Here is an 18,540-nt window from a genome sequence, read left to right as displayed (position 1 = left end):
GGTGCAGTGATTCCGTGGGTGGTGATGCACCACAAGTTGTAGGGTCCAGTGGAAGTGAAAGAGTCCACATAAACAATCCTGGAGATGAAGAACAGGTATTCCAACTGACGCATTTCACTGCCAACTGCAGCTTTATCAAAGGTGTCTGGCAGTGACTCCAGTATGGGTATATATTCCCTCCCTAATGGGCCAATAATCAGCATGTGTGTGCAAACAATAGCATAAATATTTACAATATACATAAAATCAGCTAAGTTATATCGTAACAGGAGACAGATGTACATTATTCAATACATAGTATATAATAGCATCAGAAAATACTTAAGGAAAAAAGAAATAATATAATATGTACATTAGAGAGGTCACGTGACCCAATTCCATTATGTGAAAATTAGAGCTTGAGGGCCGTTTTTAGTTAGCCTACCATATGTATCCAGACTCATGGCCGATTATTACATACGTCCAGAGTTATAATCTGTAGAAAATAGTGGGCTGAAAGGAAAAGGACGAATCATTCTTCCTATGGAACGCATATGCGTTCCAAATCGCGTGTTAATATTACTTCCGCCGTCATACCGGAAGTATTCAGCAGACGGCGGGACCCGGAGTGAATAGTATAGGAGTCAAGTAGGAGGCATTTGTTAGGCGTACATAGTAATCCTAAAGAAAGGTTCCGTGTATCAAACCATAGTCTCCAGACAAGTGTGGAGATGATTGGACCCGGAGCAGGTCACATGGTTCGTCTCTCGCAAATCAGAGACCGTGTGTACGGTTTTAATGCCAGTGGTAGTCAAAAAATATATCAATGAAAACCGCTTCAATTGTGATCACGTGACCGGACTAATTCCTCACAAAAAGTGTAACATACTTAGAGACAAAGTAGCGGATATTATATGCAGTAAAAATCGATCAATTCATATGGCACAAAAGCTCATACATCACTTGTGTAGTTCTTAGGGGGAATTAGTAAAGATTATAGCACATACAGGGATGATAGATATGGATTCTAAGCAACATTGTGTGAGGACTAAAGGGATAAACAACTACAGAAAATCTATTCGCATAGGGATGAAGAAAAAACAATGTACATATATATAATGATAATGAGGGGATAATAAAATAAGTAAATTAGATGAGAAATAAATAGATGAGAAATAAATAAAAATAAATATAAAAATAATAATTATATTAATATATAATAATAATAATAAAAATACCAGAAGAAATGGAAAAAAAAGGGAAAAGAATAAAAATATATATAGATATTTCAATTGTGCAATATATATATATATGCAGTTATAACAGGTACATCAATAGTTGTAGAGATCCCATTGTCTCAAATCTAGCAATAAATGTAAAATATATAGATATCTGGACATTAATGCGTAATCCAGTTATTAACCTAGAATTAATTAGGGGCAGTAACATGTTTGTAATATAATAGATCAGATTGAGGGGGCTTAAGTACAATATTCAATTCCATTGCTTCATTCAGACCTTTAGACCGATGGACTTCCTGTTCCATAAAGGTCTGAATGAAGCAATGCAGTTTTATTATTATTATTATTATTATATATTAATATAATTATTATTTTTATATTTATTTTTATTTATTTCTCATCTATTTATTTCTCATCTAATTTACTTATTTTATTATCCCCTCATTATCATTATATATATGTACATTGTTTTTTCTTCATCCCTATGTGAATAGATTTTCTGTAGTTGTTTATCCCTTTAGTCCTCACACAATGTTGCTTAGAATCCATATCTATCATCCCTGTATGTGCTATAAACTAAATTGCTAGATATAAATGAAACTCTCTCTATTATTCCCTTTATCCGTCAACCATTTTACAAATACTCTTGAAAAATGTATAATCTTTACTAATTCCCCCTAAGAACTACACAAGTGATATATGCGCTTTTGTGCCATATTGATCGATTTTTACTGCATATAATATCCGCTACTTTGTCTCTAAGTATGTTACACTTTTTGTGAGGAATTAGTCCGGTCACGTGATCACAATTGAAGTGGTTTTCATTGATATATTTTTTGACTACCACTGACATTAAAACCGTACACACGGTCTCTGATTTGCGAGAGACGAACCATGTGACCTGCTCCGGGTCCAATTATCTCCACACTTGTCTGGAGACTATGGTTTGATACACGGTTTGATACACGGAACCTTTCTTTAGGATTACTATGTACGCCTAACAAATGACTCCGTCTGCTGAATACTTCCGGTATGACGGCGGAAGTAATATTAACACGCGATTTGGAACGCATATGCGTTCCATAGGAAGAATGATTCGTCCTTTTCCTTTCAGCCCACTATTTTCTACAGATTATAACTCTGGACGTATGTAATAATCGGCCATGAGTCTGGATACATATGGTAGGCTAACTAAAAACGGCCCTCAAGCTCTAATTTTCACATAATGGAATTGGGTCACGTGACCTCTCTAATTTACATATTATATTATTTATTTTTTCCTTACGAATTTTCTGATGCTATTATATACTATGTATTGAATAATGTACGTCTGTCTCCTGTTACGATATAACTTAGCTGATTTTATGTATATTGTATATATTTATGCTATTGTTTGCACACACATGCTGATTATTGGCCCATTAGGGAGGGTATATATACCCATACTGGAGTCACTGCCAGACACCTTTGATAAAGCTGCAGTTGGCAGTGAAATGCGTCAGTTGGAATACCTGTTCTTCATCTACAGGATTGTTTATGTGGACTCTTACACTTCCACTGGACCCTACAACTTGTGGTGCATCACCACCCATGGAATCATTGCACTCCCCCAATTGGGAATCATCCCACCCGGTGCATGGTGGCTACTCCTCCTTTTAAACATCCAGCGGCACAATTCCAGCGTGCTACTTTGGAGGACACCATCTAAGGGAGGGAGGATGGGAGTAGTGGTATAGAGCAGATATGGAGTGTGGGAGTAGTGGTGCAGAGCTGGGAGGTTTTTTTTTGCAGAGCTGGGAGGGAGTTGTGTGGAGCAGGGAGGGTGGGAGTAGTGGTGAAGAGCAGGGAGGGAGGATGGGAGTAGTGGTATGGAGCAGATATGGAGGGTGGGAGTAGTGGTGAAGAGTAGGGAGATAGGGTGAGAGTAGTGGTGCTGACCAGGGAGGGAGAGCAGTACCTCATTATTTTACACCACCCATCAGCTGAACACAGAGGCGTAACTCTGGGAGGCAATGGAGTCATCTGCCACCGGGCTCCTGCTCCCAAGGGGGCACATTTGTATGTGTGCAGGAAAACTTGGCGGGCGAGGTGGGGGTCATGTGGGTGGCGTTTGGTTGACTCACAAAGCTGTGAATTGTGCAGCTTTGCGAATCAACCTAATTGACCGTTACACTTTCTATAGGTGTGAGACTTTACATGGCAGTCACAAAGCATTTCATTGTAACTGCTGGATAATGTAGAAATCAGTACAGTGACCTCATTATAACACAAATAATATCACAACAACCTCCATATATCATACTTGCCTACCCTACCAGAAGGGCCCAGGACGCTCCCGAAAATCAGGTCCCCAAAAAGGTGGGCAAGCCTTATTGATGCCCCTGGACACAGCAAACCCCCCGCCCCGCCATCCAAATACTGTGATTCACGGCTCTTTTGTGAGGGGGCAGGGCTAAAATGACACAAATTGCATCAGTATAGCCCCACCCCCTCCGCGCAGACCCATAAATCACAGTCTTTGCTGTACTGGGGCAGGGCTTAATGATATTGGGCTCAGTCCCGAGCCCATAAAGTGCTGATGATCAGTCTCCTCTCCGGGCTTCTCCCTAATTGAAGCCGCCGAGGGCGATCTCCTTAGATAGTTTCTATATAGCTGCTCTGAGCATGGTTATTTTTGTCTTTTTTTTCTGTTGCGATGACTGGTGCCCAGTGGAAAAATCATTCAATGTTGAGCCTGTTAATAAGGATTTGAGACATTTTCATTCAGCTGCAAATTCTAGGCTAGGTGTACACATCTATTTACACAGAGAGCACATCAATTCACAAGGCAGAATCTCAATATAGTGGGACGGCGGCTACCTGTTCGATGGCCGTTGCTAATTCGGTCAGCAGCAATCATGTCTGAATTACCCCCTATTTTACTAAAGTATCATCTAAACAACTCCATTCAATATAATTCCTTTAATTAACACCTATACAATAATTAATTACATACATACTGTAAGTCTGTAAGCCTCATGATTAATCAGCCACAACATAAAAAATACAGTAATTCAGTTTACATTTATTAACCCCCTAATTACCTCCTCAGTTGAAAAAAAAACCAAAACTTTATCTTAAGAAACCAATTATTCTTACATTCTTAAATACAATAATCAATCCCCTCTCCTACCCACTCCTCCTATCCCCTTACTTACCTGCTTGAGATCTCTGTTTCAGCCAAACTGTGCCCAGGCTGGCAGGTTCTGCCTAAGCTGCTGTCAATAAGCAGGAAGGGGGGCAATGCAGTGATAGACAGAGACAATGCACCCTTACTGTTTGACACACTGGGAGAGAGGTCTGTGTACTGTAATTGAATTACAGTACTTGTCTTGTCCAAGCCCAGTGTTCAGAATGCCCCATCAGCATTATGACTATGTTCCTGTATAAGCGAAAGTGACACCTACTTATCGCAGAACTATCTCCTGAGTAACTTGCCTTCCAATTCTCATTAATTCAATCAATCTTTCTTTCTGTCTGACGATATGCAGTAATACTGTAAGTACTGCTGATACATATGTGCAAGGAGAGACGCTCCTCCTACGCTGCTTTTATTCACAGCCCGATCAGGCACACCCACTCAGATAATTCTTTCCTTTTAATAAAATGAGGTGTCAAATATCTCATGTATTACTGTATTTTATGGTCTTTCATGCCTCTGACTCACTGTAATATTGAACTTTTTATACAGTATATACTTAAGTTAAGCCAGGGATGAAGTTCATCCCTGGCCAGTTGCAAGTTGGATTTGGTTCTCCCTTTCCTTCATAAAAAACAAGGAAACCATATGGTGTGTTAATGCGTGTGTTTACGTCTACAGAATTATATAGATAGCACTCACAGCCAATGGGCCAGAGCCCAACTGAATTAGCAGGGCTCCGGTTACACTGTGGGCCTTATTCTGGTTGATACGCTCGCACTCACATTCACAGGCAGCCATGCGAATGACGCGCGTGCGAACATCCTCTCTGGGTGAATTCAATCGTAACTCCAACCATACGCATGCAGCCAAACGATTCTCCACCATTTATGACACGATGTTCGTTATTTCATTGTGTTTATTGGAGCACATTTACTAGTTGGCTGCCCATTACCAAAGAAGCCTTATTACACAGATGACTGATGTTTGTTTTATGTCTGACCCCAACTAAAGTAAAAAATATGTCATTATGATATGTCACTCAACACCATAGAATTACATTTTAGTTTTTGTTCCTAAAATATTGTGCTGAGCAATATTTTATCAGCATTTATTTTATATAAATATGATGTTGGGCACAGTTTTTTCATACATGTAATTGTGTGTAGATTAAGGCAATGTCTCTTGTTTGTATTTACTATTTAAAAAGTGGATCAGGGAGTTAATATTGTTCACATACAGATGTGTCCACATACATCGTTGCTGCGTACTGTTTAGCGCATGCCTCTAATAGCCAAGTTACCTTTCCGTGATTTGGGCTTTATTATTGTTAAAAGTATTCCTGGTTTCGTTCTTATTATCTGAAGACACATGTAAACCACTGTATCACTCACTCCCTACTGTACAGTATCTCATAGATATGACTTCCACGTGGTCTACATCGCTGTGAATGGAGATACAGGTTGAGTATCCCTTATCCGAAATGCTCGAGACCACAAGCATTTTGGATTAGGGATTTTTACGTTTAAAAAAATAAATAAAATTGAGATGTGCAGGCTCTGATTTACTCTGATTTCAAAGCAGGATCTTATTGGCTATCAACTGTCAACAACTGTCATATGATTTGGGGTAGCCAATAAGATCACTCTCCATTTTATCACTTTTGAAGCTTAGTAATAAATCTAGCCCCATGGTCAGATAGCGAGAGAAGGAGAGGCACATGGCTGATAGAGTGAAACATGGGAAAGGTGCAGGAATGAGAGATGAAATGAGAGGTACATAGGGTCAGACAGGGAGGGAAGGAGAGGTGTAGGATTGATAAAAGGAAGGATGAAGTGAGTGTGGGAAGAAGGGAATGAAACATTTAGGGTTACAGAGGAATAGAGGCGAGAGGTGCAGGGGTAAATACAGAAAGGGGGAAGTAAGATAAACAGGGCTCATATGTGATACATTTAGGAATGGTAAAATAATACAGATATGGGCAAGAGGCCGATGGGCACAGGAGTAATAAGGAACATTTGGATAATTTTTCTGGGCTCCGGCCACAGGTGAGCTCCTGGCAGGTGGCATTGGCAGCGTCAATACAATAGCGCTGCAGACCCCCAGTGCCCACACCTATACAGCGCCTCCCCGCCACTGCAAGGGTCTGCGGGGTTATTGTAATGACACGGAGCTCCTGATATCTTGAGCAGCTGCAGAGGCTGTAGTATATATAAAGATAGTTTATGTGCATTAGCTAGATAAGTTAGTATCTCTTTAAGAATCTTGCAGTAGGATAGAACATGTGACCAGGAAGTAAGGGGAGATGGAAGAAGGAGAAGGAGAGCAAGCATGTGGGGATGTCTAACTGTACTCCTGCAAGTATCATTTATACATAAGAAATAAAACATCTAATCTTCAGTGTGCAAGATTAATTGAAAGCAACAAAGGTATGTCAAGATACAACAACTGGCGACGAGGATAAACTTTTGATTACTTACATTCAGCAACTACAGTATATATTCCTCTTAGTAATCATGGCTGACATGCTAGCATTAATTCCTCAGTTTCTGCATACTGATGCCCCTAATGCAGCAGAATTATGGAGAAAATGGCTTGCCCAGTTTGAACACTTTATTGAAGCCATGGGGATAACTTCTGACAGCAAAAAGAAAAGCATCCTTCTTATCAGTGCTGGCCCCAAGATATATGAACTGTATGATACTTTGCCAGAGGAAGACACCAGTGATTATAACAAATGCAGGGGCTCTCTGAATGCCTACTTTGCTCCAAAATGCAGTCTGTCACATTCAAAATACTTGTTCAGGACAGCTATGCAACTACAAACTGAATCTGTTGATGCATATATTACTAGATTAAGGATTCTTGCCAAACCTTGTCAGTTCCATGATGTAGAAGATGAAATTAAGCAGCAGTTAATTGCATTTGGTAAATGTGGAAAGTTACGCAGACGTGCTCTTAAATCTGAAATGACGCTGACTGAACTGCAACAATATGCTAGAAGTCTAGAACTTTCAGAGACACATGCTACAGACATGGAGAGGGGTATGAACCAGCTGCAAGTGTGCAATAAATTACATACTGACACAAGCTCCATTCTGGAGACAGGGAAAGCTAAAGCATGTTACAGGTGTGGGCGCCCCTATCCACATTCAGGAGACTGTCCTGCAACTGGAAAAACTTGCACTGCATGTGGAAAAATAAATCACTTTTCCTCAGTCTGCAAATCCAAAGAAATCAAGTCTACACCCAGACAATCTTCACAGCAATTTAAAGCCAGGCGACAAACAGTGCGTTGTGTGGAACAGCATTCTACAATGGATCTAGCTGCAGAATCATCTGACAGTGATGACAAGTCAGAAGGATTTATCTACATGATTCATCAGGTTGGAAACAACAAGGTCAGTCCAAAAACTGCAATCACTTTGGAACACACTTCTGTTGACTTTCTAATAGATTCCGGTGCTTCTGTAAATATAATGGATGCTACCAGTTTCAAGAAGCTGCATGGCAATATCATTTTGAATCCAACATCTGTGAAAATATTCACATATGGTAATAAACGACCTCTTCCACTAAAGGGTTCTTTTGACATCATTGCACGCAAAAATGACAAAAAGACAAAAGCTGTATTTTATGTCACCAAGTATGCAAGAGGTAATCTTTTGGGATTGGATACTGCTTCAGAGTTGGGTCTTATACAAATTGTGGCACATACGCATGATTCTCCTTCTATCTTAAATGACACTCCCAAAATCACTCCTGTCATACATGACCCAAAACCACTACAGAGTGATGTGGATGCTTTACTACAGGAGTATGATCATCTTTTTCATGGCATTGGAAAACTTAAAGATTATCAAGTTCATCTTCACATTGACCACTCAGTCATCCCAATTGCACAAGAACATCGGCGCATTCCTATAAATATAAGGAAACAAGTGGAAGAAGAAATACAGACTCTTGAAGACTTAGATATAATTGAAAAGGTATCTGGCCCAACACCATGGGTATCCCCTATTGTGGTAGTGCCCAAACCAGGTCAACCAAACGCAGTGAGAATATGTGTTGATATGCGTCGTCCTAATGTTGCCATCAAAAGAGAGCGTCATATTACTCCTACTATGGATGATATCATACATCGACTCACAGGTGCAAGTTTCTTTTCTAAATTGGACTTAAATAAAGGTTATCATCAACTAGAACTTGATGAAGAATCACGTCAAATAACAACATTCTCAACTCATGTTGGGTTACGACGATACAAACGACTGTCATTTGGAATCGTATCCGCAGCAGAGCTGTTTCAAAATGCTATCCGTCAGGTCATACAGACGGTTCCAAATGCCATAAATTACAGTGATGATATCCTGGTTTTTGGAACAACACGCCAGGAACATGATGAAGCTCTGCGTCAAGTGTTGCAGTGTCTTCAAGCTAAAAATTTAACGCTGAACAGAGATAAATGCGTTTTTCTTCAACAGAAACTCAAGTTTTTTGGTCACATCTTTTCTCAAGATGGAGTGAGTCCTGATCCACAAAAAGTCCAGGCTATCACAAACATGTCCAAACCTGTCAATGCTGGTGAAGTCAAGTCATTTCTTGGGATGACTAATTATTGCTCTCAATTCATTCCAAATTACGCTACTCTGACTGCCCCACTTAGGGAACTCACAAAGAAAAATGCTAAGTTCCTATGGACTTCTTCTCAATCACAAGCATTTGATGACATAAAACGATGTCTGCAGGATAGTGTCACAATGTCATATTACAACACTGACTGGAAAACAGAACTTATTGTGGATGCCAGTCCTGTTGGGCTTGGAGCTATCTTGACTCAAGTAAATACACATGGGGATCATCATATTGTGGCATATGCAAGTCGCAGTTTAACAGAGGTGGAAAAGCGTTACTCTCAGCCAGAAAGGGAAGCTCTTGCAGTAGTCTGGGGTTGTGAACGTTTTCATCTCTATTTATACGGCATTGAGTTTACCATCCAGACTGATCATCAAGCTCTAGTGACACTTTTTGGAAATCCAAATGCCAAACAACCAGCTAGGATACAGCGATGGGGCTTACGTTTGCAGGCATATCATTTCTCCATCATTCATAGAGCTGGTGCTGACAATCCCTCAGATTACATGTCCAGACATCCCTTGCCTTTTGACATATTGCAATCTACTCCAGTGGAGGAATATGTGAACTTTATTATTAACAATTCAATTCCTGATTCACTAACTAGTTCCGACATAAAAGAGGCTTCTTCTTCAGATAATGTTTTGTCAGCAGTAAAACATTGCATTACGTCCAATGATTGGCGACTGGGACAGTTTTTATTTTCAACTAATGAGGAACAAGACTTCCGAAAACTTCATAAACATTGTCAAGAACTTACTGTACATGATAATTCGATCATTCTCAAAGGGGACAAAATAATCATTCCAGCTGCTTTGAGAAAGAGGGTAATTGATATTGCTCATGCCAGTCATTTAGGACTTGTAAAGACCAAACAACTTCTACGTGAAAAGGTATGGTTTCCCTCCATGGAGCAACAAGTTGAATCGGAAATTCGTAACTGTATGACATGTAACCTTCTTTCTACACAAACTAACAGTGAACCATTGCGGATGACTGATCTACCTGACAATGTCTGGGAAAATGTTGATGTTGATTTCTATGGGCCAATGTACAATGGAAAATACATACTAGTCGCTGTGGATGAATATTCAAGGTATCCTGTTCTTGAAATAATATCTTCAACGTCTGCCACATCTGTCTTACCAGCATTGGACAAAATATTTACTACTTATGGAATTCCAGGAACAATAAAGACTGATAATGGTCCGCCATTTCAAGGTGATGATTTCAGCAAATTCATGAAACATTTTGGAATTCGACATCAAAAGATTACACCCCTGTGGCCACAGGCTAATGGTCTTGTTGAACGTTTCATGCGTAATCTGGGAAAGCAAATAAGAATTTGTAAGGTGCCTCATTCTACAACAAATGTCCCTCCTCAGACATTAATGTTTCAAAGAAAAGTAATCAGATCCACTCTTCCAGAAATCAATTTGACTCCTTCATCTAGAGATCTTCAGGTAAGAAAGAAGGACTCTGACAATAAACAAAAGGCTAAACAATATGCAGACCGGAAAAGAAGAGCTATTGTTTCAGACTTACAAGAAGGAGATCGTGTTCTGGTGAAACAAAAAGTAGTACGCAAGGACATGACGACTTTTCATCCAAGTCCACTGACTGTAGTGAAAAGGAAAGGAACAATGGTTGTTGCAGAAAATGACCATCACACTGTGACAAGAAATGTGTCCCATTTCAAGAAGATATTCCCATCCTTTTCTTCTGATGCACCAAGTCAAGCTGATGTCAACACACCACCTATAACATCCTCAACACCAAGTGATTCTATTGTGTCTGTTCCTTTGAGTGAAGGATCATACACTCAGACGAGAAGAGGCAGAGCCATTAAACCTCCCACAAGGCTTATTGAGCAGATATGACTTTCAATTTATGGTTCATAATTTGTTGTTCTAAAATGTTTTTCAAGTTTAATGTGCATTGCATATTGTGGGTCAATGTTTATGCTCAAATGCAGTCAGCACATTGTTATGTTAAAAGTAGTCATTTACATATGAAAGGAAGGGGGAGATGTAGTATATATAAAGATAGTTTATGTGCATTAGCTAGATAAGTTAGTATCTCTTTAAGAATCTTGCAGTAGGATAGAACATGTGACCAGGAAGTAAGGGGAGATGGAAGAAGGAGAAGGAGAGCAAGCATGTGGGGATGTCTAACTGTACTCCTGCAAGTATCATTTATTTTTTTAAATTCGATAATTTTTATTGAAAAATTTTTTGTTCATATAACATTAACACCCCATAACAGTGCTATAAATAGCCAGAGCATTTAAAACAATAGCATATATAACAGGAGCAGAAATAGCTTTGACATGTATATATATAGGGACATTTTTCCTGTAGTAATATAGACAGTGGTATTGCATTATATCGGTAGGTGTATAGCAGCCTTAGTATTACATAGAGACATAGTCATGTATATCAAACATATGTAGTTTCAGAAGCAAATAGCAGGGTTTTATGGGATTTTCATCACTTCAGGAGAGAGAGAAATGTATACCAGTCAAGGTACCCGGAGGCGCCATCCGGGTCCCTGGAAACGGATGGATAAAGAGATACACTAATATAGATATATATTGTATAGGGTTCACTACACCCCACCAACCTGCAACACATAGTGGTTAGTTGCCACTGTCCAAATACAAATAAATATAAATATATCCCAGAATAAATCATGTCTATGCATCAAAAAAAAAAAAAACCCAAACGTAGCCCAAATCAAACCTCCCTATAACCCCCCACCCTGTATGTCCCACCCCCAACCTGGGAATACCTGGAGCCCTAAACCTAACAACCTACCCTCTAAACCCCACTAAACTACATTAACTAGCCTAGAAAATCCCCCCCCCCCCCCCCCCCCACAACCCAACATGTAGAGCATATTCAATAAGGGTGGTTAAGACAGGATATGCCGAGGGCTATTTAGAGTGGCAAAGAAATAATGACCTAGACTGGGTGAACCCCATCTCTCCCACAACAAGCAAGTATGAATGACCTTTTGGTTATAACATTAGACAAATGTATAGCATACAGGAGGCAGAGTTAGAATGCAGTAAAATATAGAGTACGGTGTGAGAGACTTTCCTAACAGCGATTTTGAGGTAAGTCCTGAAACATTAATCCGGCCAGGCCTCAATGTCCAAAAATGATAGAAAAGGGCAGACAAGGTGCTTGATCCCAGCTCCTCCCGAATACTCAGGGCAATATTCAGGGCACACACACATATCAGTACAGGTATGCAAAGCGTCCAAGGCAAGTTTTCCAACTGACAAAGCCCCAAAGGTGTATATATCCGGAATTGGTATAGGAACAAATAAGTGTCTATCTCCAACATCTTGGGGACAATCCAGCCAGCGTTCAGGACATGCGGGCACAGCCTCACAGAAATTTAAAGTGTCCCATACAGGTTTCACAGCAGACAGGGCCACAGGAGAATATGTGTCTGGGGCTGGCACAGGAGCAATAGAACTCACATAAGTAGTGTGCATAGGCAGGCTGCCCAGGATGTCCCCCGCATCCTGTACCGCACCGTCAGGAGAGGAGGCAGGAGTCAGACCACCATGTTTAATAGCATCAAGCTTGCTTAAGAGCCTGGAGGCTGAGGCTTGAATCGCCAAAATAATTTTTTGAGTGGAGATTTCCATAATTTGTGTAGTCCTCCGTAGAAGGGAATATTATAGCTTCAATAGGACCTCAGGTGTATTGATCAGATTTGCATCAGAGGGAAAGTCCAGCATGTGCCAATTGAGACAGCAGCTCTGAAGTTTTAGCCCCCCTTGCAGGTACCAGTAGGTGTGTGGCAGCAATAGCCACTGGGCTCAGCACAGGATCAGTTCTGATATAGGTGCCTCACAGCTAGCCTAGAGACAGGCAAGCAAGATGGCGCCCGCCCCTCCGCGCGGCCTGAGCGGCGCGTCTCAAGCGAGACGACTCCCACTCTCCCCCGCTACTTTACGGAGAGCCACCGGACGCCACAACCCACCCAGTCACCTGGCCAGCGGCAGCAGCACAGACGGTCACCCGGATCGCGCACACATCCAGTGTTCAGGAGGATCCAAGATGGCGGCCGCGTACGGAGAAGATATGCAGGGCGCAGCAGTCTCCGCTGACAGGACTCCGCAAGCCGTCTATCGGGTCCTTAGGCAGCCCAGGGGAGACAGGAGCACCTCCGGACACAGTGGGTATATGTATTTGCCACCTGCGGGACCCGGGGCAGGATATATGGTCAGGATGTGCACGGAGCTCACACTCCCCGCGTCCGCTTTCAGTGCTGGTCCTGCAAGTATCATTTATACATAAGAAATAAAACATCTAATCTTCAGTGTGCAAGATTAATTGAAAGCAACAAAGGTATGTCAAGATACAACAGAGGCTGCTGGGAATTGTCTGCCTGTGAAATGACAGACATGTGTATAGCGCAATGCACAGGTTATAACATTACCAGTTCATATTTTGCCAAACTATAGTGCCTCCACTACATAATGGCCCATATTACAGTGCCCTGGTTCATATTTTTTGTGCCACATTTCAATGAGCATTATAGACCCACTAGGCAAAAGTTTGTAATGGCTCCTTTGTACCACCCACTGGTGAAAATGTATATAACACGTGCAACTTCAGCAGGTTGATCCCCTCTTTACTCTGGGCCCCATAGCAGCTGCACTCCCTGAAATGCCACTAGTTGGTAGTGAACTGACATATACACAGAGGTCTTAGAATAAGGTCATGTTTAATGACATGCAGAGAAAAATGATTGGTTATTCCGTGACAATCGGAGGGAATGGCAGTATCGATTGCCACATAAGCAATAGACTTTTTGCCTGTGGATGTTTTGATTTCATTGCATTAAACATCTCAATATCTTTGTCGTCCAGCAGCCATCCAAACATGACTAGCAAATTCATGCTATGAAGCCTGGACACGCACTGAACTAAGGCAATCAGAGTGACAGGGTCTGTTTTGAATTGATGAGAATACGGTCTTGAAATATTGAGTTCATCCAGTTTTGGCAGATTATCTACAACTTGGAAGAAGTCTCTCCATCCAGTCTGTGTGACACGGAGATTATTGCCAAGATATAACTTCTGTAGATTTCTTAAATGGCCATCTGCGCACACTTTGGCTGAAAAAGAAATGACATATTTCAAATATTAAGAAATTATAGGGGAAAAATATAATAATCTAAATAAAATACTTATTTCTGCAGAGTTGATAGAAAATTGCCATGGACTTCCTAGTACCATAGTTTGTCTGCAATTAGTGGAATCCAGGTGCACAATATTATAAAATGTTGAAGGAAAAACAACAGAAGCAAAGTTATGTTATAAGGTCTCCTGGTACTATATGTCCCAACATGTAGCTACATACAAATGTTCCATCTCAGGAGATACCGTCAGGGTGCATACCTCCCAACTGTCCCGTTTTCCACAGGAATGTCACGGTTTTTGGGGACATTTCTGCGGCCAGCAGTGTCCCATGGTGTGGGGGGCGGTTGGGTGTGCCCCCCTGTCACCCGCTGAGCATGCGCACAGTCTCTCTTCCCGCAGCCAGAGGGACTGGGGGTATGGCTGGAAGCTCACAGAGCCTCTTGGCCATGCCCTCCCAGCGGTATAGCGGCAACATTTTGGGTGCTCGCAGGTGTCCCACCGCAGAGATACTTAAAGTGGGGAGGTATGAGGATGCCATCAGTCAGAATCGCGACAGTCAAAATAACATCAGCGGAGTCCAGATGGTCAGAATCCCACCGGTTCCGGCCCCTGATAAATGTTATGTGTAGCCCAGAGTCGGGTGGGGGGATTTAGAGAGGCGAGCGGGGGACGCTGCGAGCCAATGAGGGGACACCAGGCAGGTGGCTTCCCCTTCATTTGTATGGTGTTTTTTTGCAGCTCAGCTACTGGCTCCCCCTGCCTGGCTTTCAGCTAACCCCCGCCCGGTTTCTGGCTCCCTCCACCTGCAGCTCCCCTGGAGTTGCATGTAATAAATTGCATGTGATTTATCACACGCAAAACCTGGCACATCAAGTATTTGAGCCCTCCCGGGACCTGCTGGGGAAATCAGGTCGGACTTCATCGGACCATCAGACAAGTCAGCCTGATGGGGCTGGGGCTAGACCATTGGAAATGATGGTTAGGGTTAGGTTGTAGGAGCAGTTAAAGATAGAAATAGGAGTAGGGTCAAAATAATTACAGCGATCCGTCAGGAAATTCTGACCGTTGCGATTGTAGCTGCCGGGATTTCATACCCAACTCCTTTTCAGATGCACAAAAATAATCCCCTCCCACCTCTGGGAGAGGGGAGCCGAGCAAGGGACTGGCAGGTGAGCTGGAGGAAGCCCTCTGGTTGCAATATCTACAGTGGACAAGCTGTATGGCTCGTCCACCTGCATCCAGTCACCCCACTGCATCTCAAGAAGAGCCTCCCACGAACTGTACCAGAGGCCACAGATGCTGAACACTTTGATAAAAAAAAATTGGGAAAACTCTCAAAAACATCTCTCACTTTCTGATTCTCACACCCTATTACATTTGGACACCCTATTACATTTGGACACCCTATTACATTTGGCCCCTAATATGTCAGGAGGATTTTGTCTCACTTGACAATTCAGATATTATCAATTTTGCACAGATAATTCAAATTTTTATAAGGTTACTCCCTTCTAGTTTCTAATGGCTATTTATCATACTCGCCACAGTGAATTGCCTGGCTGTGAATTCTTTCAGGTGGCGGCGGGCGGCAACTAGTTCCTGTAGAACCCCACATGGCAACAAGCATGGAATCCCACATGACAACAAGCATGGCAACGAGCATGTAGGTAAGCAGCACTTATGTGGCATAATTTGTAATAGGCATTACAGTGTTTGGCATAATTCGTAATGGACATTATGGTCTGTGGCTTAACTTGTAATGGGCATTATGGTGAAAATTTTTGGCGAGCCTTCGGCGCGCAATGTCCATTTTTGTGGAGCCTATTGTGATTTTTGCCATAATCTGTGTAGTATTATGTGAATTTTGGCGCAATCCATGTGGCATTATGTGAATTTTGGCATAATGTGTAATGGGCAAGTATAATGGGGGTCTACTATTTTGTTGCATAATGTGTAGACGTGGTATATGGTGTTATACACAACACTCAAGGCCACACCCCCTTTCCGCCTTCGGCATGCGCACAACTGCATCCTTCAGTATTGACGCCAAGGTGGGCCTGTGTACTTTCAATGCCAGGGCCTAATTTTTAATCCCATTCCTGCCCTCTCTCTGTCCTCCTTCCCTTCCTCCTCAGCATGCACACTGGCACCACTAACACCCCCCTCCCCTATCTTGGTGCCCCCCCTGTCATTTTCTCCTGGATCCGCCCCTGTGTGTACCCAATAGTAAAGTGCATTGGAATATGGCGTTATATATGGATAAAACTGCTAATAAATAAATCCTGTCCTGTATGATTGAAATCAGTGTTTTATTTTTTAAACCATTTGAGGCAAATATGGAAGTTGAACAACTGTTAGTAACTTATGAGTATCTGCTAGTCACTGCGGGGTGCATCTCACATCACTTACCTAACTCCAGCAGGCTGCTGTCACTCATTATATCCAGGTTGATGATGAGCTTCCTGAGGTTGGGCATATACTGGAACTGCTGTATAAAGCAGGTCATTGTTTCCATTACTGCAGACCCACCTGGGACACAAAATTCTTCCAGGAGAGTGAGAGATGACAGAGCTTCAGCTGAGGATCAAACAGTCAGGGCACAGTTATTACACAATAATCACAAGTACATATGCACACACACACACACACACACAATGGTCATCCCTTTATAAAATCATCATAAGGCTATTAAACCAGATCCATATGTTTCATCTATAACAGCTACCTTTCTAATAAAGCCAAGCATTCTGGTCGGTACTTAGATGCCAACAGGCATGCTTGGGTAGAAATAGCTTATTAACCCCTTCAGTGGTGGTTTTTTTTAGGGAGTGCTCCCCACTGGGCTAGCAGCAGGAGCCGCGCAGTGGCTGAAGCTGAGCACAGCGCTGATCTCAAGGCAGTAGGGAGCGCATGCAGTGGCACTACCGAAAATGTTCTGGGTTTGCCAGTCTGCGCACTGGAGCATAACCCGGAAAGTTCTCGGGAGTGCCGTAATGTAATTCTGCTGGATAAAAGGGATGCAAATTTTGTCTAACAACACAAATACCACCACAAGCTAATAGGGTGTACACATGGTTCTATTTGGTCTATTTTTGTATTTGATTTTTCTTATATAGGCAAAATCGAATCCAAATCGAACGGTTTTCAGTCACATCCAATGCCGATTCGATCCCGATGCCCGCTCCCGTTTAGTCTATATCAAATAGAAAAATACACTGTGCAGGCAAGACTATATGCTACAGATATAATACAGATCTGTACTATATAGTCAAAATTTGGCTTGCTGTGCGTTTCGATGCTGATTGATCGAATCGGGATCGAAAGGCAGAGAGTGACTGGAGACTTTTTGCAGGGGGTGACTGGAGACTTTTGGCATCTAAACATATTAATTTAAAAAACACTGATGTCTCTTCAGTACATTTATACACAATGGTTGTAGCATGACCAGTAAAAATGCACTCTAAAAATAATGAACATACTGTATTCATACCAAATGTTTTTGCTGCTTCAGCATTCACAGAATAGTTAAAATTGATCTCCAAAAGTTTGAGATTTTGAAGAGATGGTAATGTCAAAGCTAAAAAGGATTTAAAAAAAAAAAGAACAATAAATAGTAGAAATAATAATTACAAACATTTTGGAAAATGAAAAATAGGACACAAATTGCACACAAAATTTTTTTTTTTACTGTATCCTCCAAAAAGTTTATAACTTCGTAAAATGTTACTGTATATTGCTATTATACAGTACATGCCTATTTATACTGGGGCGTTTACTCTAATTTAATCGGACCCTCGCGTGTTTGCATTGGGGACGGATTTTTTTTGCGTCTGTGCATGCACAGGCACATTACTGCACTTGTGTGTTCCCATGAAAATGCTTGACTTTCCCTTTCAAACGGGCCGGTGACACGGGTGCGGGGGGTGGGCAGCTGAAGGCAGTGGTCACAGGGCACTTGCAGATCTCCGATCTGGAGAAATCATTCGATGGTCATCCAAGGCTGCCAATGGATGACTATGCAAATCATCTATTCGCAGCTGGGGAATTGCAGCATGCGAGGGCGGCATTTAGTTCTGAGTCTACTGATAACAGAATATAATAATGCCAATGCAATTTTCCACTAAACTGAAATGATGTATTGTGAATTATATTGGATCATTAATTATGTGCAGGTGGCGAGAAGTCTGCCTTTGCAGCATATCCAGCTTGTTTTTCCACTGGGCATTCTGCAGAACGAGGGGTGGATTTAAAGAGGAGGGGCCCATGTGCAGACTCTGTGCATGCCCCCTCATCTATATGGCCAGAATCTACTGCACATGCACAGGTCTCCAGAAACATGGCGC

General features: G+C 41.8%; 1 protein-coding gene across 1 annotated transcript in view; it reads right to left on the bottom strand.

Annotated features, from left to right (window-relative positions):
* Positions 1–13,807: 13,807 nt before the first annotated feature.
* LOC146014532 (baculoviral IAP repeat-containing protein 1e-like) overlaps positions 13,808–18,540 on the bottom strand; it is a 35,313-nt gene continuing 30,580 nt past the window's right edge. The window contains exons 10-11 of the mRNA XM_083151597.1: positions 16,607–16,774; positions 13,808–14,172 (exon numbers count right to left, since the gene is read on the bottom strand). Coding sequence (XP_083007723.1) covers positions 13,808–14,172; positions 16,607–16,774 — 533 coding nt within the window. The remainder of the gene's footprint in view (positions 14,173–16,606; positions 16,775–18,540) is intronic.

Source organism: Crinia signifera, chromosome 1 (assembly GCF_055691185.1).
Source record: "Crinia signifera chromosome 1, ASM5569118v1, whole genome shotgun sequence".
NCBI lineage: Eukaryota > Metazoa > Chordata > Amphibia > Anura > Myobatrachidae > Crinia > Crinia signifera.
This window is presented reverse-complemented; position numbering and strand designations above follow the sequence as displayed.